The sequence below is a fragment of the Vanacampus margaritifer genome, chromosome 7 (genome assembly GCF_051991255.1).
Source record: "Vanacampus margaritifer isolate UIUO_Vmar chromosome 7, RoL_Vmar_1.0, whole genome shotgun sequence".
Taxonomy (NCBI): Eukaryota; Metazoa; Chordata; class Actinopteri; order Syngnathiformes; family Syngnathidae; genus Vanacampus; species Vanacampus margaritifer.
In genome coordinates, this window is record NC_135438.1 from 818,682 (window position 1) to 835,944 (window position 17,263).

At 46.0% G+C, this 17,263-nt stretch overlaps 3 protein-coding genes across 13 annotated transcripts in view; 2 read left to right on the forward strand and 1 right to left on the reverse strand.

Annotated features, from left to right (window-relative positions):
- mrpl4 (mitochondrial ribosomal protein L4) lies at positions 1–4,590 on the forward strand. Of its 2 annotated transcripts, none has more exons than XR_013294738.1 (9): positions 1–215; positions 974–1,055; positions 1,122–1,293; positions 1,370–1,421; positions 2,376–2,575; positions 2,657–2,763; positions 2,837–2,946; positions 3,701–3,774; positions 4,174–4,250. XR_013294738.1 is itself a non-coding variant. In XM_077570388.1 (9 exons), the coding sequence occupies exons 1-9, from the start codon at positions 165–167 to the stop codon at positions 4,317–4,319; spliced, it is 912 nt and encodes a 303-aa protein (XP_077426514.1). In that variant the 5' UTR covers positions 1–164; the 3' UTR covers positions 4,320–4,590. The 2 variants fall into 2 exon arrangements, 1 of the variants encoding a protein (XP_077426514.1); XM_077570388.1 differs by having other exon boundaries at positions 2,458–2,575; positions 4,174–4,590.
- hyls1 (HYLS1 centriolar and ciliogenesis associated) overlaps positions 3,921–17,263 on the reverse strand; it is a 26,647-nt gene continuing 13,304 nt past the window's right edge. For 2 of the 10 annotated variants that reach the window (XM_077570378.1, XM_077570386.1), the window contains 11 exons: positions 11,796–11,926; positions 11,236–11,334; positions 11,013–11,077; positions 10,296–10,435; positions 10,161–10,216; positions 7,341–7,471; positions 7,227–7,272; positions 6,498–6,552; positions 6,318–6,399; positions 6,220–6,246; positions 3,921–5,135 (listed from right to left, as the gene is read on the reverse strand). In XM_077570378.1, coding sequence (XP_077426504.1) covers positions 5,001–5,135; positions 6,220–6,246; positions 6,318–6,399; positions 6,498–6,552; positions 7,227–7,272; positions 7,341–7,471; positions 10,161–10,216; positions 10,296–10,435; positions 11,013–11,077; positions 11,236–11,334; positions 11,796–11,926 — 967 coding nt within the window. In that variant the 3' untranslated portion in view covers positions 3,921–5,000. Of the gene's footprint in view, positions 5,136–6,219; positions 6,247–6,317; positions 6,400–6,497; positions 6,553–7,226; positions 7,273–7,340; positions 7,472–7,633; positions 9,028–10,160; positions 10,217–10,295; positions 10,436–11,012; positions 11,078–11,235; positions 11,335–11,795; positions 11,927–12,570; positions 13,185–17,263 lie in introns of those variants that run through there. The other 8 variants (XM_077570384.1, XM_077570382.1, XM_077570381.1 and 5 more) reach the window with 8 other exon arrangements.
- col9a1a (collagen, type IX, alpha 1a) overlaps positions 13,263–17,263 on the forward strand; it is an 18,370-nt gene continuing 14,369 nt past the window's right edge. Inside the window, exons 1-3 of the mRNA XM_077570375.1 lie at positions 13,263–13,612; positions 13,977–14,231; positions 16,887–16,961. Of these exons, the coding sequence (XP_077426501.1) occupies positions 14,145–14,231; positions 16,887–16,961 (162 nt within the window). The 5' untranslated portion in view covers positions 13,263–13,612; positions 13,977–14,144. The remainder of the gene's footprint in view (positions 13,613–13,976; positions 14,232–16,886; positions 16,962–17,263) is intronic.

Consider the following 17,263-nt stretch of genomic DNA (forward strand, 5'->3'; position numbering starts at 1 on the left):
AGTCGCGACAACAAAGCGCGACTGACGGTCACCGACCGGTGGTCGACCAAAGCAACGCGTTCGAGCGACCGCGTAGGTTCGACCTCCCCGTGGACTTTCCGAGCCAGCCGGCCGGCCAGTGACGCTCATTTTGCTGCGCTTTCTTGACTCAAACATCTATAAAAATGTTTTTACGTTTTCCTCTGCTGCTGTGCGGAAGAGGAGCCGCGAAACGGGTCAGTCTGTCTAACTTAAGCACTTCATGTCATTATTTAAGAGTCGTTATTACAATATTGATTAAAAAAAAAAAATCATGATTATGATTGCGCATCTATGCTGTTGTTTTCAACAGTGCGCACCAGCTAGCCCCACTGGATTCCTAAATGTTTGTTTTAACTAAGTTCCTATGGAAAAGCTCCTGAATGCAATATTTCCTGAAGGTGTCTGTAATGTAGACGTATCGGGTCAAAATGAAAACAATGCCGATTTTAGAGAGGATGATGAAACGATGCAACATTTGAAAAAACAATTGCAGCTGTATGCCAGTTGGCGGTGCAGTAAACTGTTACACAAAATGTTCTAAAAGTGCGCATATAAATACAGAGTCGCCACCTGAATAAAGTTGTCAAATAAGATGGCAACACAACACACTCCACTCTATTAGGCTTTCTCTATATGTGGTGTGGTGTGTTTACATGCATGTGATGTTCATTAACATGCACCGTCCCGACTAAATGCATCCATTGACATTGAAGTCCAAGCATCAATAGAAACCATGATTTCCTTTGATTGCTTAACTTTGCAATCATTTTGACAAGCTTACCATTGAACGACTGCAAGAAGGCTTTGAAACGACAAACAAAGCAGTCCAGTAAGACCTGAACAGGCCAATTCAATCTAGCGAGAGCCGATCATGTCGCACCCTGGACCTTTTCTATCGTAGATCTCGTTAAATGGAATAGCATGTGTGTAAAGTGCGTGTTGTCGTTCCAAGTGTGCGTCATCGCTGGCTGGTGAAAACGTTCTTCCGCCCAACCTGTTGCTGCCCGCCAACCTGCGAGATCCGCCAAGAACCAGTGAGTCGGAACCCCAACCCGGCGTGAACTCGCCAACGTGACGTCATGTTATTTTTCTCCCTTGAGGGCGCCCGCCTCCCCCGCCCGACTCGCCGCTGCCGCTCCTGAGGCGCTGCGATGCCGACATTCCCGCCCACCGGAGCGCCGTGCGGCTGTGGGTGGACGCTCTGGAGGGACCGGGCAACGACCCGCTGGGCCTGGCCGAGCTGCATCCCGACGTCTTCGCCGCCCCCCCCAGGTTCGCCGCCGATCGCCGTCGGGGCGCTAACGCCAAAACGCAAACGTTTGACGTGAAGGTTTTTGTTCCCGCCAAGACTGGACGTCCTGCACAGCGTGGAAGTGTGGCAGAGGAACTACAAACGCGTCGTAAGCTGCCGCCTCACTTCCTGCTCCTGCACAAGGTTATCTTAGTTAACGAAAAAATTCAAATTCAAAAAACAAAATAAAATGAAAATGCTTTTCAAAAAATGAAAACTAACTGAAACTACATTTTATGTTTACACAACTAAAACTAACTATAATGATAGCAAAAATGTCCTTCGTTTTATTATTTGCTCATTCATTTTAATGCATGATGATTTTAAATGCCATTATAAGAATATTTCTTTAGCAAGAATAAGGACGTTTGAAAGTGTCACACAGAAGTGACGTCATCTCGCAGCAGCCAATAGGAGAGCACCTGCAGATGACCTGGAAACGCAACGCTAGCTAAGACATGACTTCCTTTTCTCATGATTTTCCCAAAGTGTTTATTAAATATTGCGCACAAGCTGAGGTGGCAAATGCAGGTCCAGGAAGTCAAAAAACCCTGTCACCGTTTGGCTTCAAACCCAGGTGCTAGCTAGCTAGCTAACGCCAGTGGTGCTCGTTTACCTGCTAGGGAGCGAGCTAGCATCAACGGCTAAAACTGTTGCAGGGTTTTTACATTCTGGACCTGGATTTGCCTCCTCTGCGCACAAGTCATACACATTAAAAAAAAAAACTAATACTGAAGCGAACTAAAACGAAACTAAAATTAAGCATAAAAAAACAAAAACTAAAACTAACTAATAAAAACTAACAGAGCCACCCTGAAAACTAATTAAAACTAACTAAATGTCCAAAACAAAAACTTCAAAACCAAATCAAAACAAACTAAAATGAAAATTCCCAAACTATAATTATAATGGCCCTGCTCCTGCATGGCCTCAGCTTGTTTGCCAGTTTGATTTCTTCAAATAAAAAAGTTTACAGATTCAATTTGACGATATGGCCTTTGGCTAATTTGACAGCTACTTTTTATTTCCTCCGGTCTTAAATGTGTTTCCTATTCCTGTGCAGTGGGCAGCTTTTTCCCTGTTCCTGTTCCTGCATGTCGTAGTCTTTTGCCTCCTGAACACGCACGCGCGTTTGTGTGCGACAGAGTCACGCAAACACCAAGGTGAGGTCAGAGGTGCGAGGCGGCGGCCGCAAACCGTGGAGGCAGAAGGGAGGCGGGCGCGCACGCCACAGCAGCATCCGCTCGCCCCTGTGGCGGGGAGGTGAGTTTGCATTTCGGGGGGGGGGGGGGGACTCGACCTTTTGGGCTGCGCTGCGGTTGTGACCTGCTGTGATGTCATCAGGGGGCGTGTCCCACGGCCCCCGGGGGCCCACCAGTTACTACTACATGCTGCCCATGAAGGTGCGCGTCCTGGGCCTCAAAGTGGCCCTGAGCTCCAAAGTGGCCCAGGTAGGACGCGTCTTGTGGATCCGCATCACAAGTCATCCCGATCTAAGCCGTCTCGCGCCGGCGCCTCCTTTAGGGTTTTCTTCACGTCGTGGACTCGCTCGACATCTCCAGTCCGGACTCGCGGGACCTGCTGGACGCCATCAAACTCAAAAACTGGGAGGAGACGCTGCTCATCGTCGACGTGTACGTTTTGTTCGTGCTGAAAAACGGCATCCATTTCTTTCTTCTGACGTTGCATTCGTTTACTGACAAAATTGCGCAATTATTGCTTGATTTTCACATGATTTGCATAAAGGCGGCATTCTGTGATACTAATTGACATCGAAAAAGAAAGAACAGCCTCAAACTTGTAGCATGAAGAGAAAACCAATGTGTCGTTTTGAACTTATTGGGTACACGTCTTTCTTTTTTCAAATTTGAACTTAAAGAAGACTTTTTTTCTTTTGTTAAATGTATTCCTAATCTAAAAAGCTCTTTAATAAACACACTTAAAGGGAGTTAGTAAGGTTCTTGCCTACTAATAATTGGTATTGGCCCCAAAAAAAACCTAATTATAATATTTTCATACCGTCTGATATTTTAGTTTTTAAACTGCTGGTTTTAATGCATCGGCAGCTCGAGAGAACGTCAACATTTTAATAATTAGTGTAAAAAAAAAAATATTTTCAATTAATATTGTTAAAATGAAATAAAAATACATTTTGACTCATTAAATTAAATGTAGAAAAAAAATAAAACATTGACGGAGGGAAAAAAATGTGATCGTGTAACAGGATGCGATGCTGAAGAAGAAATAAAGAGGACATGTCAGTTTGTCATTTTACTGCTGTTGCTGCGACATCCTTTTTCGAACCTTTGTCTGTTGTCGTTCCTGTCGTTTGTCTGAGCTTTTCCGATTCTTGTGTTGTTCCTGTGACTTTCTTCGCATGTTCTTTAGAGGTGACAACTTTCCCGACAACATCATGAAGGCCACGGCCACCCTCAAGACCGTCAACCTCATTCCAGCACTCGGTGAGACCGCTAACGTGTTATTGTTCCTGCACGTTGACACTTTACTTTTACTTGGTCCTGTTCCTGCTTGTGGTTGTCTTGTGTCTTCTATAGTGTTTCATGAAAGCAGACTGACCTCTTTTTTTTTTTTTTTTTCAAAAACATGATCGACATTTTATTCCTGTTTGTAATCACCTCACACTATATTCCGTTATCTTACCAATTCCCCGTTCCTGTTATGCCGTCACTTCCTGTTCCTTCGTCCTACCCGATATCGCTTGTGCTGTTCTTGTTCCTGCACATGCTCACTTCTCTTGGTCCCGTTTCCCGTGTGCTCAATCAATTCCCCCGTTGCGCATCGCTTCACTTAAATGACAAGAGGAAGCGGCTAATGTTGTTCCTGCGTTTGCGCCGGCTCAGGTCTGAACGTGCACAGCCTTCTGAAGCACGAAGGTTTGGTGGTCACGCTGGAGACGCTGCGCTTCCTCGAAGACAAGCTGCTTTGGCACGATCAGCGCTACACGCCGCTCTACCCTTTTAAATTGCCCTACGCCGACTTCCCTTGAACCTCCTCCTGCGTTTGCGGCGTGTACTGAATAATAAAAAGTCACGATGATGAAACAAAGAACAAAATGTGTTTTATTGGGGTGGGTGATGACAAAACACGTGAACTTGACATGTTCTTGTTCCTGTGCCATTGCCTTTCTTTCTCTTCTGGCTTGCCACTTAAGTACTTGTTCCAGCTTTCATGCATCTCACATCCCGTTCTTGTTCCCGCTTAAGCAACGTCAATAAGCAAGCTGTTACGAGGCCCTTTAGGAGAAAAAAAAAATGCAACCGCTTCAAAGTCCAAATGTGCTTTTCCACCTCCACTTCCTGCTCCTGCGTCGTCACGCCGTCGCACTTGGAACTGCTCGCCGTCAAGTCACAAAATAAACAAAAGATGTCCAAAAGGCCAAAAACTTAAATCATGAAGTGGGCCAATTTTCCTGCATGTTCTTGTTCCTGCACCTTGTCTCCATTATTGTTCCAGTGCATTGTTTTGTCACTTTTCCTGTTCTGTTTCATGTAAAAAGTGTTTATAAAAAAAAAAAAAAGTCTTCAACTCTCCATGATCAGTTTGTAAACTTATGAAGTGAGGACTTCATGTCCTTGTTCCTGCAAGTTGACAACAACTTTCCAGCTCTTGCCTTTGCTGCTTATTGTCCCTTAAAAAAAAAAAAAAACACCAAACTTCAAGGTCCTTATTAAAAGCGCTGTGTCAGCTTGTGCGGCCGGTCGGGATGCGCCATGAGGCTGCGGACTTGCCAGCGCAGAGCCGACCGCTTCTTGTCGGTGGGCACGACGTAGCTGTTGGCCGCCAAACTGCGCCGAACTTTGGGCTAAAACAAAAATGGGCATCAGCTTTTTCTCTGGCGTGCTTGGGAGCGAGCGAAAGGATTCGTAAACTTTTGGGCTCCGGAGGGAGAGCCGTCAGATGATTCCATTTTTTTTTTTATTGCAATTAATCGCATGACTTCAATAGTTAACTTTTCTAGGTTTTCATACTCTTGTAAACAAAAGTAGAACAAAATGTTTAACTAATAGAAATAGTTCAAATGAATTTTTGACGTCTATAACCGTCAATAGCAGGGAGTTAAAAAGACACGAACCACGAAGTTATGAGAAAAAAAGTTCATCATTTTTTTTTTTAGATAGAAAAATTGCTGGAACATTTAAAATCAAATTATTTTCTCAGAGGAAAAAAAAAAGGTCACAATCTTTACAAAAACAAAGTCATTGTCCTAAAAGAACACATTTTTCAAAATAAGGTTGTGATGTTAATGCCTATCGGTGCCACAAGATGGCAGCAAAGCAATTTTAGACAAAGTGGAAGTCTGACTACTGTGCATGTCACCTTAACATAAGTAAAAAAAAAAAAAAAAAACAGCAAATGGGTAAGCCCCGCCCACCCAAAACACAAATAAGCAAATTTGTGGAACATCAAATTGCAAATACGCAGGAGAGCTCGGCATAAACCTTAGTCAAGTCATCTTATGCCTTTTATTCAGAACAGTTCTATTCTTTCTTTTCTTTTTCTTTTTAAAGGCTTCCAGTATTATGTCTTTTGTTGTTTAAAAAAGTTGTTCCAGTCCAGAAATGAAGAGCGACCACGTTTACGTGTCTAAATACTAAAACCACATCACTGCTTTTTTTTCTTCCCCTGTTGTGTTAAACGAATGCAAACTATTTACAAACATAAACATGGCTGATTTGTTGATTGGTCGCCTGCAGAGACTTGAAGCAGGACCAGGAACAGGAAGCGCAACGTCGGAGCTTTTAATGGACTCAAAGCTGAGGCTGACGTTAAACGGTTGCTTTTCTCGCCGCGCCCGCACGTGCACGTTGAACCCAGAATTGATGGAAAACTGCTTTATAAAATCCACTTTCGAACCCGTGCTATGCGAAAGGTGTTTTTCTACTTACAGCTGGCGGCTGGTACGCAAGTCGCTCCTGCAAGCACACGGGAACAACGGTGACAAACTCGCTCGGGAAGCGCCGGCGGAAAATATTCAAATTCTCACCCTGATTTCCCAGCGGAGTTCTCGGTGGTCTCGCTCTCCGGGGAGCTTGAACTCGTCCCACAGTTGCTTGTACTGGAAATACCTGCCGAGTGACACACGTTTTCCCGTCTTGTCTTTAGTACGGCGAGGAGGTGGGACGGGTCCACGTGGGACGGGTCCACGTGGAGTCCCAAGTCTCACCTGGCCACCGGGTCCATCTTCTTGATGGTCGGCTGCGTCATGAGCGGTCGGATGACTGAAACGGCAAAGACAAAAACGCCCTCACGTCTCGCTCATTGCCTTAAAAAACGTCCGGGTTTGGATTCCTGCCACTTTTGTGTACGACAAACGTCAAGCAAGTCGAGGGGACATTTTTGTGACTTCACGCTTGAACGGTCCAAGCCGTCTTTGGCAAAGTGGATCGTTTTTGTCATTTTGCAGGAGAAGAATTTAAAGCTTGAAAATGCATATAGCGACCACTTGGATGTGGAGAACTACACACAATTGATTGACGTAGCCAGCCCAGGGGTGTCGGAGCTCGGTCCTGGAGGGCCGGGGTCCTGCAGGTTTTGGATGCTTCCCTGTTCCAGTCACCAGGATCGTTATCAGGCTTATGCAGAGCTTCAGCTGTGTTGGACAAGAGAAACCCGCAAAACCTGCAGGACTGACTGCCGGCCCTCCGGGACCGAGCTCCGACACCCCTGATGCAGTTCTTTCCATCAATCAATCATTCCAAAAAAACCTGTCAACACATTTTGACTTGAAAAAAAAAATAAAAATTATAAACTAACGGCTCCATTATGAAGAAAATATTCATCACAATTCAACTACAACTCAAAATGTCAACATTTGAATATTATACATTTAACAAAAGCTACAAAAAACACGACGCGGCGTTTACTGGATTTCCTGAACACGACGCGGACTTACAGGATTTGGGTTTGATGCGAAGGTCGCTCTCGCTTCGCGTTCGTGTCTGCAAACAAACAACAACAACTTTTAAGTAAGCGTGCGACGATTTCATCAACGCCGACGACGACGTACCGAGCGCGTGACAAAAGAGCCAAAGCTGGCGAGCGAGACTCCGTCCACGTCGTCGCTCGGGACGCCGGCTTTGTGGTTTTCGGCGTGCAAACGCAACTCGGACAGACGATCCGACAGCAAACTGGAGCAATCTGCGGAACGTCGGCACAATTCTCATCGTTAATCAAATGTCAATCAATGAAGCGGCTTAGGAGTCAACATTGGACTTGTTAAAGGCGACAGAAATGGGACACCACACAAAAGCAGAGCGGGACTTGTGGCCGATGATGACATCACGGCAACCTCACACGAACCCCGTTTGAGGTTTCCGTCCGACTCGGAGTTGAAATCCACCAACCGGCCGTCCTCGATGCCGGACTTTCCTTCCGCGTCGCGCTTCCACTTCCTGCCGCTCTCGCCCGCTTCGTCCTGGTCACGGACGTCTTGATGTCCGCGGGCCTCGTCGTCACTTGCGGTGTCGGGATGAAGATCAAAGTGAGGATGATGATGATGGGTCTCTTCTGGTTTCCCGGCTCTCAGTTTGTCTTTGGCGTGCTCGTTCCTTTGGTCCGGGCGGAGGTCCGAGGCAGACTGCTCGTCTTCCTCGGGTTTTTGGGGGCCAAAAAGAGGAAAACTGTTTTCTTTTTTGCTGTCAGGGTGAAGATGGCGGGGACATTTGTCTGCGGTCTTCTCTTCTTCAGGAGGACGATCGTCACGCCCGATGTCGAGAGAACGAAAGTGATCCTGCTGCTTCTCGTCATCTTCAACTCGAGCGTCAGCGTGAAGATCAGAGGAAGACTTCTGCTGGTCTTCATCATCTTCACTCCTGGTGGACGTCTGCGGATCACGGTGGTCGTCCTCTGCTTTCTTCTCATCCTCTTCACTCCGGCTAGCAGGTTGGAGATCATAGAAAAAGTCCTCCTCCTCCTCCTCATCTTCGTCATCATCATCATCATCTTCACCTCTAGTGTGAGGCTGCAGGTCCGAGTGGTCCTCTGCTTTCATTGCCAGTTTCTTGCGGTCCTCGTCCCTCCTGGCGTCGACGTTCAGATCCGGGCGGGACTGCGGCTTCTCTCGTTCCTTGGGGTCTTCGTGAGGAACGTTGCCTTCACAACAGCCTGCTTTCTTGCCTTCTGACACGAGAGCGTCGTCGTCATGAAAACTGTCCCGCGAGCCGCCAACCTCTTTATTGTCCCTCATCTGGGAATCGTCTCCAAAACCGTCCCGCTGGTCTCCCACATGCTGATCTTGCGCTCTCAAGGACCCGTAACCGGATGTCATCGCGGAGGTGCCGCTGCTGCGGGAATCTTCATCACGGCGGCTTTCTCCGTCGCTCCCGGTGTCTTCATCGCTGGCGTCGTCGTGGCTAGGGGTGTCGGAGTCGGTTTCTTCACCAGGGGCATCTTCTTTGCTGGTATCTCGCGCACTTTGGACGTTCGCACCCTCGTCTTCGTCGGTGCTCGAGTCTTCGCCGCTGGCATCTTCTCCGGGTTGGGCCTTTGGACTGTCGTGTTCGTCGGACCCTCGCTCCTCCTCGCTGGACCAGAAGGCGGGGCTTAGGGAGCCGTCGTCCTGGTCCATTCGGTACATGGCGTCCTGGTGCAGGGCGGTCGAGAGGACGAGGTGGAGACAAATGTCTTCGGTGCTCTTAAGACGCTGCTAAGCTGATTAACCAAAAGAGTGTCAGCATGGAGGGTTGGGGCGCCACCTGCAGGACGCGAGTAGGATTACACGTGCGTACTTCACTTTTCTAAATGAGGCTTGAATTTACTGGGCGGGGAAATACAAATGCTATCTGACTCAATGTGAAAAAGGTCATTGCTCCCTAAAGACAATAACGGGTTCAAACAAGTCTTTCCCGGCGCTGTGGGGGAATTTTTGGACCCCTTCTTTGCTCAATTGTTTCAACTCTGCCATATTGGACGCTTTCCTGGCATGAAGCGGACATTTTTGGTCACACCACAGCATATCAATCGGATTGAAATGCGGACTTTGACGGACTTGGGCCCTCCAAAACTGTCATTTTGTTCTCTTTGAGCCGTTCTGAGGTGGACTTGCTGGTGCGTTTGGGCTTCGTTGTCCCGCTGCACGATCCAAGAGCATTCGAGTTTGAGGCCACAAACTGATGGCCGTGCGTTCTCCTTCTCGATCTTAAGAGTAATTCCGGCAGAATTCCTTTTTCCAGAAATCACAGTAAGTTGTCCTGGTCCTGAGGTTGCAAAGCAGCCCCAGACCATCACACTGCCACCGCCACGCTTTACTGTTGGCATCATCTGCTTTTTATCAAATGCTGCGCCATTTTGACTCCATGCAACGAGCTGCACACCTTCCATAAAGTTCTCTTTTTTTTTGGACTCATCCGTCCGTCCGCAGAATGTTTCTCCAAAAGTCTTAAGGATCATCAAGATGCTTTTTTGCCAAATGTGAGACAAGCCTTTGTGTTCTTTTGTGATAGCGCGCACACACAAAATAAAAAACATATCTGCAACTTCGGGGTGTTCTTTATATCAAAATGAAGTAAATATGCGAAACGATTGCAACGACTCATGATAACAAAATGCATCTGAAAACAGATAAAAATGAGTCTCCTTAACAATGCGTGTTCTCATCTGTAAACTGCAGCACGTGATGAGTCGCTGCGACCTGATTTTGAAACCGTGGCTTAAATAGTCATTTGATGACTTTATTAATGAAATCTATTTTTTTCATTAGTGGCCACTTGATTAGGTACGCAGTTTAATGAGCTCCTATGCATGAGCTGCAGTGAAAACGTTACCAACTAATGAGCAGCAAATGTGGCGTAACGTGAACAGAAAAGCCCAAAACAAGCGGAAAGCTTACCAGAATCTTGGCTGTAGACGGATTCATCGCAGACCAGCGATTGTCCTTCACGCTTCCTGCTCATCAGTCAACAAGAGGAAGAAACCATCAGCCACACGTAGCATTAGCATTAGCATTGTCGCTGTCGTTACACACCTCAGGACTTTCCTCTTGATGAAGTGTGTGCCGCGGGAGTCGGCTACCAACGTGTGAGCCGCGTTGCTGTGGGAACTCACCGGCACGTCCTGGTGGTGGCGCTCCATGCAGCCATCTTTATTAGGACGCAGACTCGAAACCTGTCAGAGCGGCACAGAAATCGAAACGCATTTGACACAAGTAACGATGAATGATAAACACGCGAGTAGAGAACAAAGTGTAACAATTACAAACCGACCGATCATCCGGCCGGACAATTTAATCGGCTGATATTAGCTCAGCAAAAGCCAATTATTTATTTTAGACACAGACAAAAAAAATACTGATGTTCAAACAAACCCTCTCTACAAAAAAAAAAGTTGTCCGATTTTATTGTAAAGCAGGAATAATTTCATCGCTACGTGTAACAAGAAAGATTCATGTGATATGCAACTGATGCAAGTACAGAAGGTACAATCCGGTGGTGTCCAAAGTTCAGCCTGGGGACCATTTGTGACCCGTTGCAAATTTCGGATTGGCCCGCAGCAGCATACCAGGGTGTGCTAAAAATAGAATTAAACATGGCCTACAAGATAAAAGTCAATATGTTGAAAAAAATTGCATCTTATGTTTAAGATGAGATGTAAGCAAAAGTTTGATGTGACATCGCCCACGCCGGTGCCGATTCGACGCAAACGTGTCCGGTCTTTCGCAAGCGGCGGCGGACGAGTGTCTCACCTGCGTGTCACGCTGCGTGCGGTGGAGATAAAAGCTTGCAGATGTGCGTGCGTCACGCGGGCTCACTGGAAAACACGACAAACGCGTCACACACGCCGAGACACGCACGCACGCATACGCGATGTCTCATACGCGAGCACGCAGCTCTGCATATCGTTCATGTTGCTACTCCAAAGAACAAGTTGGATAAAAATCACACAGCTGCACACGGGTACGCACGCACCTTTCTCTTTGGTGAAGGCAGGCGGTCCGGGGACCACCTTGTCAATGGGCATGGCGGGCATGCTGGGCTGGCCGCCATTTTGAATCAGCTGTTCCAGATCTGACAACAGAATTCTCATGAGTTGGGACAGTTCGGCACCCGAATGCACGCACGCACGTCCCCTAGTTTTCACTCTCGTATTCTTCAGTCAAACGTTCTCCTTTGCGAGGGCCTCGAGTCGACATGATCAAATCTTCATTCATTTTGGCCGTTCAAAAGTGCCTTTTTCGTGCCCACCACTAAGTAAGAACGGTGGTCATTAAGCCTGAAATTGAACAGGAAGTCTGCCATGTTTGTTTGAAGCAGACAACCGCAGTTCTCGTTTGTCGCCAAAATCTACAAATCGAGAATTTGGCCAAATGATCCAATCAGAATCACTGGGTGACAAAAAAGAAAAAGCATTTTTTCTTCTTTGCATCGGCCATCTAACGCATTCAGATAACAAAGTTACACGGTCACAAGTGCAAGAGGTTCCGGGACTCTCTCATCTCAGCCGACAACTTGATGAGAAATGGATTGACCTCGCTTGAACTCGCGCAGTCTGTGTTTGGGAACGTCGGTGTACCCCAGCAGCACCAACTGCTGCTGGATCTCCTCTTCAGAGAAGTCCAGGTTGTCCATGGGATCGTCACAAGTCAAGCCAGATGGAATTCTGAACAACAACAAGATTTCATGGTTAATTATGACATACTTGAAGCTGCTTCATTGAGAGGCTTTGCGATTTGGGGTTTTCTGGTGAAACTTCAGGATGAACCTCAAATGCACTCAAATTTTACAGGTGAACTTAATTTGACCTTTTCCTTTAGTCTGACACACCATGTCCGAGTGTTTCAGTCATAATTGGCATATCAACAGTCCTCAACCAGTTGAGGGTGCACCCCGCCTACTGCCCAAAGCCAGCTTAGGCTCCAGCACCCCCGCGACCCTTGTGAGGAATAAGCAGTTAAGAAAATGAATGGATCAAGAGTTCTCTTCGTCGTGGTGTTGTCAATCATGAAACCAAGACGGCACCGACAAAGCAACTCGAGTCTTCAAACAGCAAGTGGCCACTGATCTTAGCGAGTCATCAGCTGATCGCAACAGCGATGCAGAGATCCTGCAGGAGTCGCAGAGAGCACAAGTCAACGTCCTTAAAAAACGTTCAGGGGTGTAAATGATGTCATTCAGCTCCTTGCTAGACAAGAGCAAGTTGTGCAAAAAGTACCGACTCGTTCAACAGTTGTGCATTTACAAGTTTGCAACACACGGTCAAATTAAGACCGCCTGTAAATCCTGGAACTTGCACCGCAAACCTACAGTATTATCCCAAAGGCAGTGGCTATTTAGCCGTGACCAGCAACTCCCCTGCCTGGGCCATTTCGACTCATGTGTCAATCGCCGGACGTAGTCATTCACTGGTCGTGGTTCCTGCCTCGCCTCATCCCTTCTGTGTCTTTTCACGAAGTTTTCGTCATGATCAGATCCGTTGCCTAACCCTAACCCTAGATAGCCTTAGCATGCGTTTTGCCGGCAACGGCAAAATGTCCACTTCGTTTAGTGCACTCATAACAACACATTTAAACTACCTTTTTATCCTCCTTTTGCATGATATATCACATCGAAAACAAAGTTTAAAATATTTAAAGAATCCCTCTGTGACGCTTCAAACTGCCGGTAGCTGCTGTTGCCAACAACCTTTGTTTTGTTTTTGTCTTAACCAATCTGCGTAGCCGCGTTCCCCCTCCAAAAAGTCTACGAACCAGCACGTTGACCGAAGGTCGTTGAAAAACAAAAAAACGTTATCTTATGTTGTTCTTGTTATATTTTTTGACGTGTTGCGTTACCTTTAAAACACGACAACAACACAAGCTCACCACAAGACGGTTAAGTGAACGAGCTTTTAAAAAGGACGCCCCTTCTTCTTCTACGCCTTTTCATTCTTCTTCGTTGGTAGTAGTGGTTAAACATTCAGTTGCTGATCGCCCACTAGTGGCTGAAGACGTTAACAACATGTTGGATTCATTTTATAAACAGTAGCGTTTGACTTTATTACTTTGAGTGGCAGTACTTTCCCACACTCCAAAAAACACCGAATCTTGCGTACGTTTGAACATTTAAGTTTTGTAGGCGATCCGACCCCAAAATGAGCTAAGTAGCGCGTCACTGAATTGTTTGAAAATTCAGTTTTAGTTTTCACTTGACAATTTACTTCGTGACAATACATTTTGCACACATGCGTATCATGAGTTAACCCACAAAAAAAGTCTCAAGAATTGATGCCTGAAATTTCTGACACACGAAGTATGGGGGAATAGAAAGCTACTTAATATTTCTTCATTTTACTTTTAAATGTTTTATGGTAAGTTACTTTGTTTCCTCTACTTTGCGTCTGAATATTGTAGCTGTTGTGTTTGTAAACGTGTTTAGGTGCTGTTGTTTTTTGTTTGTTTGTTTTGCTTACGTCAAGCAACAAAATTAAGTTGCCTGAAATGTGCAATAGAAATAAAAGCCGCTGCCTTTCCTTCACGGAGTTCAGAGATAAATTTCTTGTAGGGAATTTGAACCACAGATAAGCGTGCCTAACAATTTGTTTTTATCCTTAGTCTTAACATGGAAATTCCATTTATTCATGATGAAACTATTCAATCTTTGAATTGGAATGAAGCAGTTTTGTGGTCACATTTTCAGGGAAGTCAATGTAATTCCATTCCATCCCGTTTTAGGTGCACTCCTTGTTCTCCTCCTCCTCCTCCTGCAAAGGGATGAATAAACAGGACCTCCTCCTCCCGGCATCCGTTCAGTGAGGGAGGGGGGGGGGGGGGGTGAGTCCAACAGGTGGTCCCTTCTTGAGTAATCTGGCCAAATCTGGGAAAAAGGGGACTCGCGGTGCCATGGTCAGTCCTGGGAAGACCATGGATGTGTGCAGGAGCTGCCGTCTGCTCCTTCTGCTGCAAGCGCTTCTCCTTGCTTCGGCTCAGGTGAGGCAAATCTCCATTTTGATCTAACGGCACAACTTGACAGAGAAATGGCCGCTTGATGTTTTACTCCTCAGCATGGAAATGGACCAGAGTCAAGTATGACCCGTTGATCATGACTTCTTCTTGAGACAAGGTGGAAGTAGCAAGCTCATTTTGCGTTCCAAACAATTGTATGTTTGTAATGAAGCGTCGGATCGTTTTTTTGCCGTATCTGTGATTTGTGTTTTGCTCTCGAGTGACGGTGAAACGCAGGCGCATCATAATGCCGTTATTGAGCCGCGTGAGCAAACTATTGTAATCAAGATGCAGGGCAGCATTTGGTTTGGACGGTAGCTGCCATCTTTCTCTTGTCAAATGCTGGTTGATGAAGCAGCATGTGGCTCACAAACCAATGTTTAGACCAAAAGTCAACAATTGAATGTGAAGTATGAGTGGAAGAGCAGCCGTTTTCTTGCTTTTGAGACAAGGTGACGCAGCATGAGGTTGATTATTTGAGGTTAGTAACGGCAAACAATTGTATGTTTGTGATGGCAAAGCGGCTTGATGTCTCGCAATAATCCGTTACTGTAAAAGTGGAATTTGCGGAACGTATTGGAGTCTGATTCTATTTGATGCAAGTGACGACCTTCATATGTGTTGGAAAAATACATATTGCAATGTCATATATTTGACTTGCATGGAATTGTTGCGGCCTTATTAAATAAATGCATAAATGAGTTGCGACTGCCGTCCATTCACGGCAGCGTCCTCATAATTATGCCGTATGAGATATCGATGCCGCGCGTGTATTTATTTAGTTGCGGCATCATTCATTGACTTGAAAAGCTTGTTGGAACTGACGGTCCATTCACGTGGGGTTGTTTACACGTCATGTGACTTGTTGAAATGATCTGCTTTGTTTTGGAGAAGATTCTCTCAGGAAGGACTGACGTAAGAATATATATTTATACATGTACGGATATTTAGTCAAGCACCGATTGTGGAGCGGTTGTGTTTTGGGGCTGTTGCCGGGCAACACAGATTTTGGATGTGGGTTGAGGTCTGGAGACTGGCCAGGCCACTGCAGGACTTTGAAATGCTACGGAGCCACCCCTTGATTGTGAGGAGTTTGGGATCAGCATTGTCACGCTGGAAGACCCGAGCAGGCTTCGTCCTCAACGACCCGTCGGATCAGTCGGATCAGTCGGATCAGTCGTCCTGTCCCGTTTGCAGAAAAGCAGCCGGTCGCGGCCTGATGTGACCCGTTTCCACCTCCATGCTTGGCAGTACGCGTGGTGTTCTCCGGATGCAACTCAGCATTCGAGTTTGGAACGTAAAGCTTGATTCGACCACATGACATTCTCCCAATCCTCTTCTGGATCATCCACATGCTCTCTGGAAAACGGGCCTGGGTTTGAACCGGCTTAAGCTCATTCAAAGCCCAAAACGTGTAACCATGTTTTTTTAATACTTTGTCCTTCACGCCCCAAAATATATTTACACCTTTTTAATGTTTTTGGGTAGTTATTAGAAAAAAAGCGGCCAGCAGGTGGCAGCTGAGTATAAGAGATCAGCCAGAGCCGCGTTGCAACAAGCTCTTTTTGTCAGTGTTTTTACCAGGAATGTGAATAGCGATGAAACTTAGCTATATTCCAATGCTAATTGCTGCAAAATGGAAGCAGATACAAATATATATTTTTTTCCCAGATGAAAGAAGAGACTCTAATCTTTCTTTTGGTAGCTTCCACGCTTTATTTAAACACAATATTCTGCGGGCCTCGCAAAATCAGTCAAAATCCAGTCAAGCAGCTGGGAGCAAAGGGGGTTGCTTCAGTGAAAATGGCTGCCAGTGAATGAGTTAGGCAGAGGGACACGTCTGGCACCGCACAATTTGATTCTCTGTGAGCGTAGTGTGTTACCGATTTGTTACTTTGGTTCAAGCACTCTGCGGGTCATCCACCTGGCACCGTCCCGCGTCCTTCCGAGATGTTCAGGATCATTTTAGACACACGGGATGAGATGTTGCGTGGCTTTTGGAATTTTCATTTTAGTTCGTTTTTATTTGGTTTTGAGTTTTTGTTTTTTAAATTGAGTTACTTTTAATTCGTTTTCAGGGTGGTTCTGTTCGTTTTTATTAGTTTTAGTCATTTAAAAAATGCTTTGTTTTAGTTTAGCTTTAGATAGTTTCAGTATTAGTTTTCATTTCGTTTTTTTTTTTTTAATGTGTATTACTTGTGCGCAGGGGTGGCAAATCCAGGTCCAGAAAGTCAAAACCCTGCCACAGTTTGGTTTTAGCCATTGATGCTAGCTAGCTAGCTCCCTAGCAGGTAGACGAGCACCATGGGAGCTCGCCACCTGGGGTTAAAGCCAAACTGTGACACGGTTTTGACTTTCTGGACCTGGATTTGCCACTTCTGCTTGTGCGCAATATTTAATAAACAGCGAGGTCAAATGAGAAAAGTAATTTATTTCTTGCATACGTGTATGAAGGTTTTTGTGGCATTCTAAAATGTGCAAGTCACAGCGGCGCATTCACACATGGCACCGATCACAAATCCCGGCACGCGACGACCCACTGACCTCAGATCAGCCAAACAAAGGGCGTCTGTGTGCAGCGTACATGTCCAATGATGACTGTCAAAATAACTTCTTTTTTTTTTCCTATTTATTTTGCAGAGGGGCCCGGTGGGTCCCAGAGGCCCCCCGGGACCACCCGGAATTGCCGGCGTGCCCGGCGTGGACGGCATTGATGTGAGCTTGCCGTCATATTTGATGTTGATTCTACTGCAAGCTTGTGCTGGAGAAACCCGAGCACGGGGCATGCCAGTGAAAAGCTGCTTGGAACAGCATGAAAGCCTTTTATCCTCTCAAAGCCCCCAAACAAGTTCACAAACCCGTTTGTGTGTCTTTTGGGGAATTTAAAGGAGACATCTTACAGATGACTTTTTTTCTGAATGTCTTACTAGCATAATTTAGTCACATGATTAAGTATTAAAGAAATTGTAAACTAACGTTTCTGTGCATCCAACAAAACATAGCGCAGCTCTGCTTAC

What these genes read in the sequence shown, in the direction of transcription:
- mrpl4 (XM_077570388.1), top strand. Translation starts at nt 165, where the DNA reads ATGTTTTTACGTTTTCCTCTGCTGCTGTGCGGAAGAGGAGCCGCGAAA. An exon ending in GTCTTCGCCGCCCCCCCCAG is followed by an intron (nt 1,294 to 1,369) that starts GTTCGCCGCCGA and finishes GTTCCCGCCAAG; the next exon opens with ACTGGACGTCCTGCACAGCG. An exon ending in CAACCTCATTCCAGCACTCG is followed by an intron (nt 3,775 to 4,173) that starts GTGAGACCGCTA and finishes GCGCCGGCTCAG; the next exon opens with GTCTGAACGTGCACAGCCTT.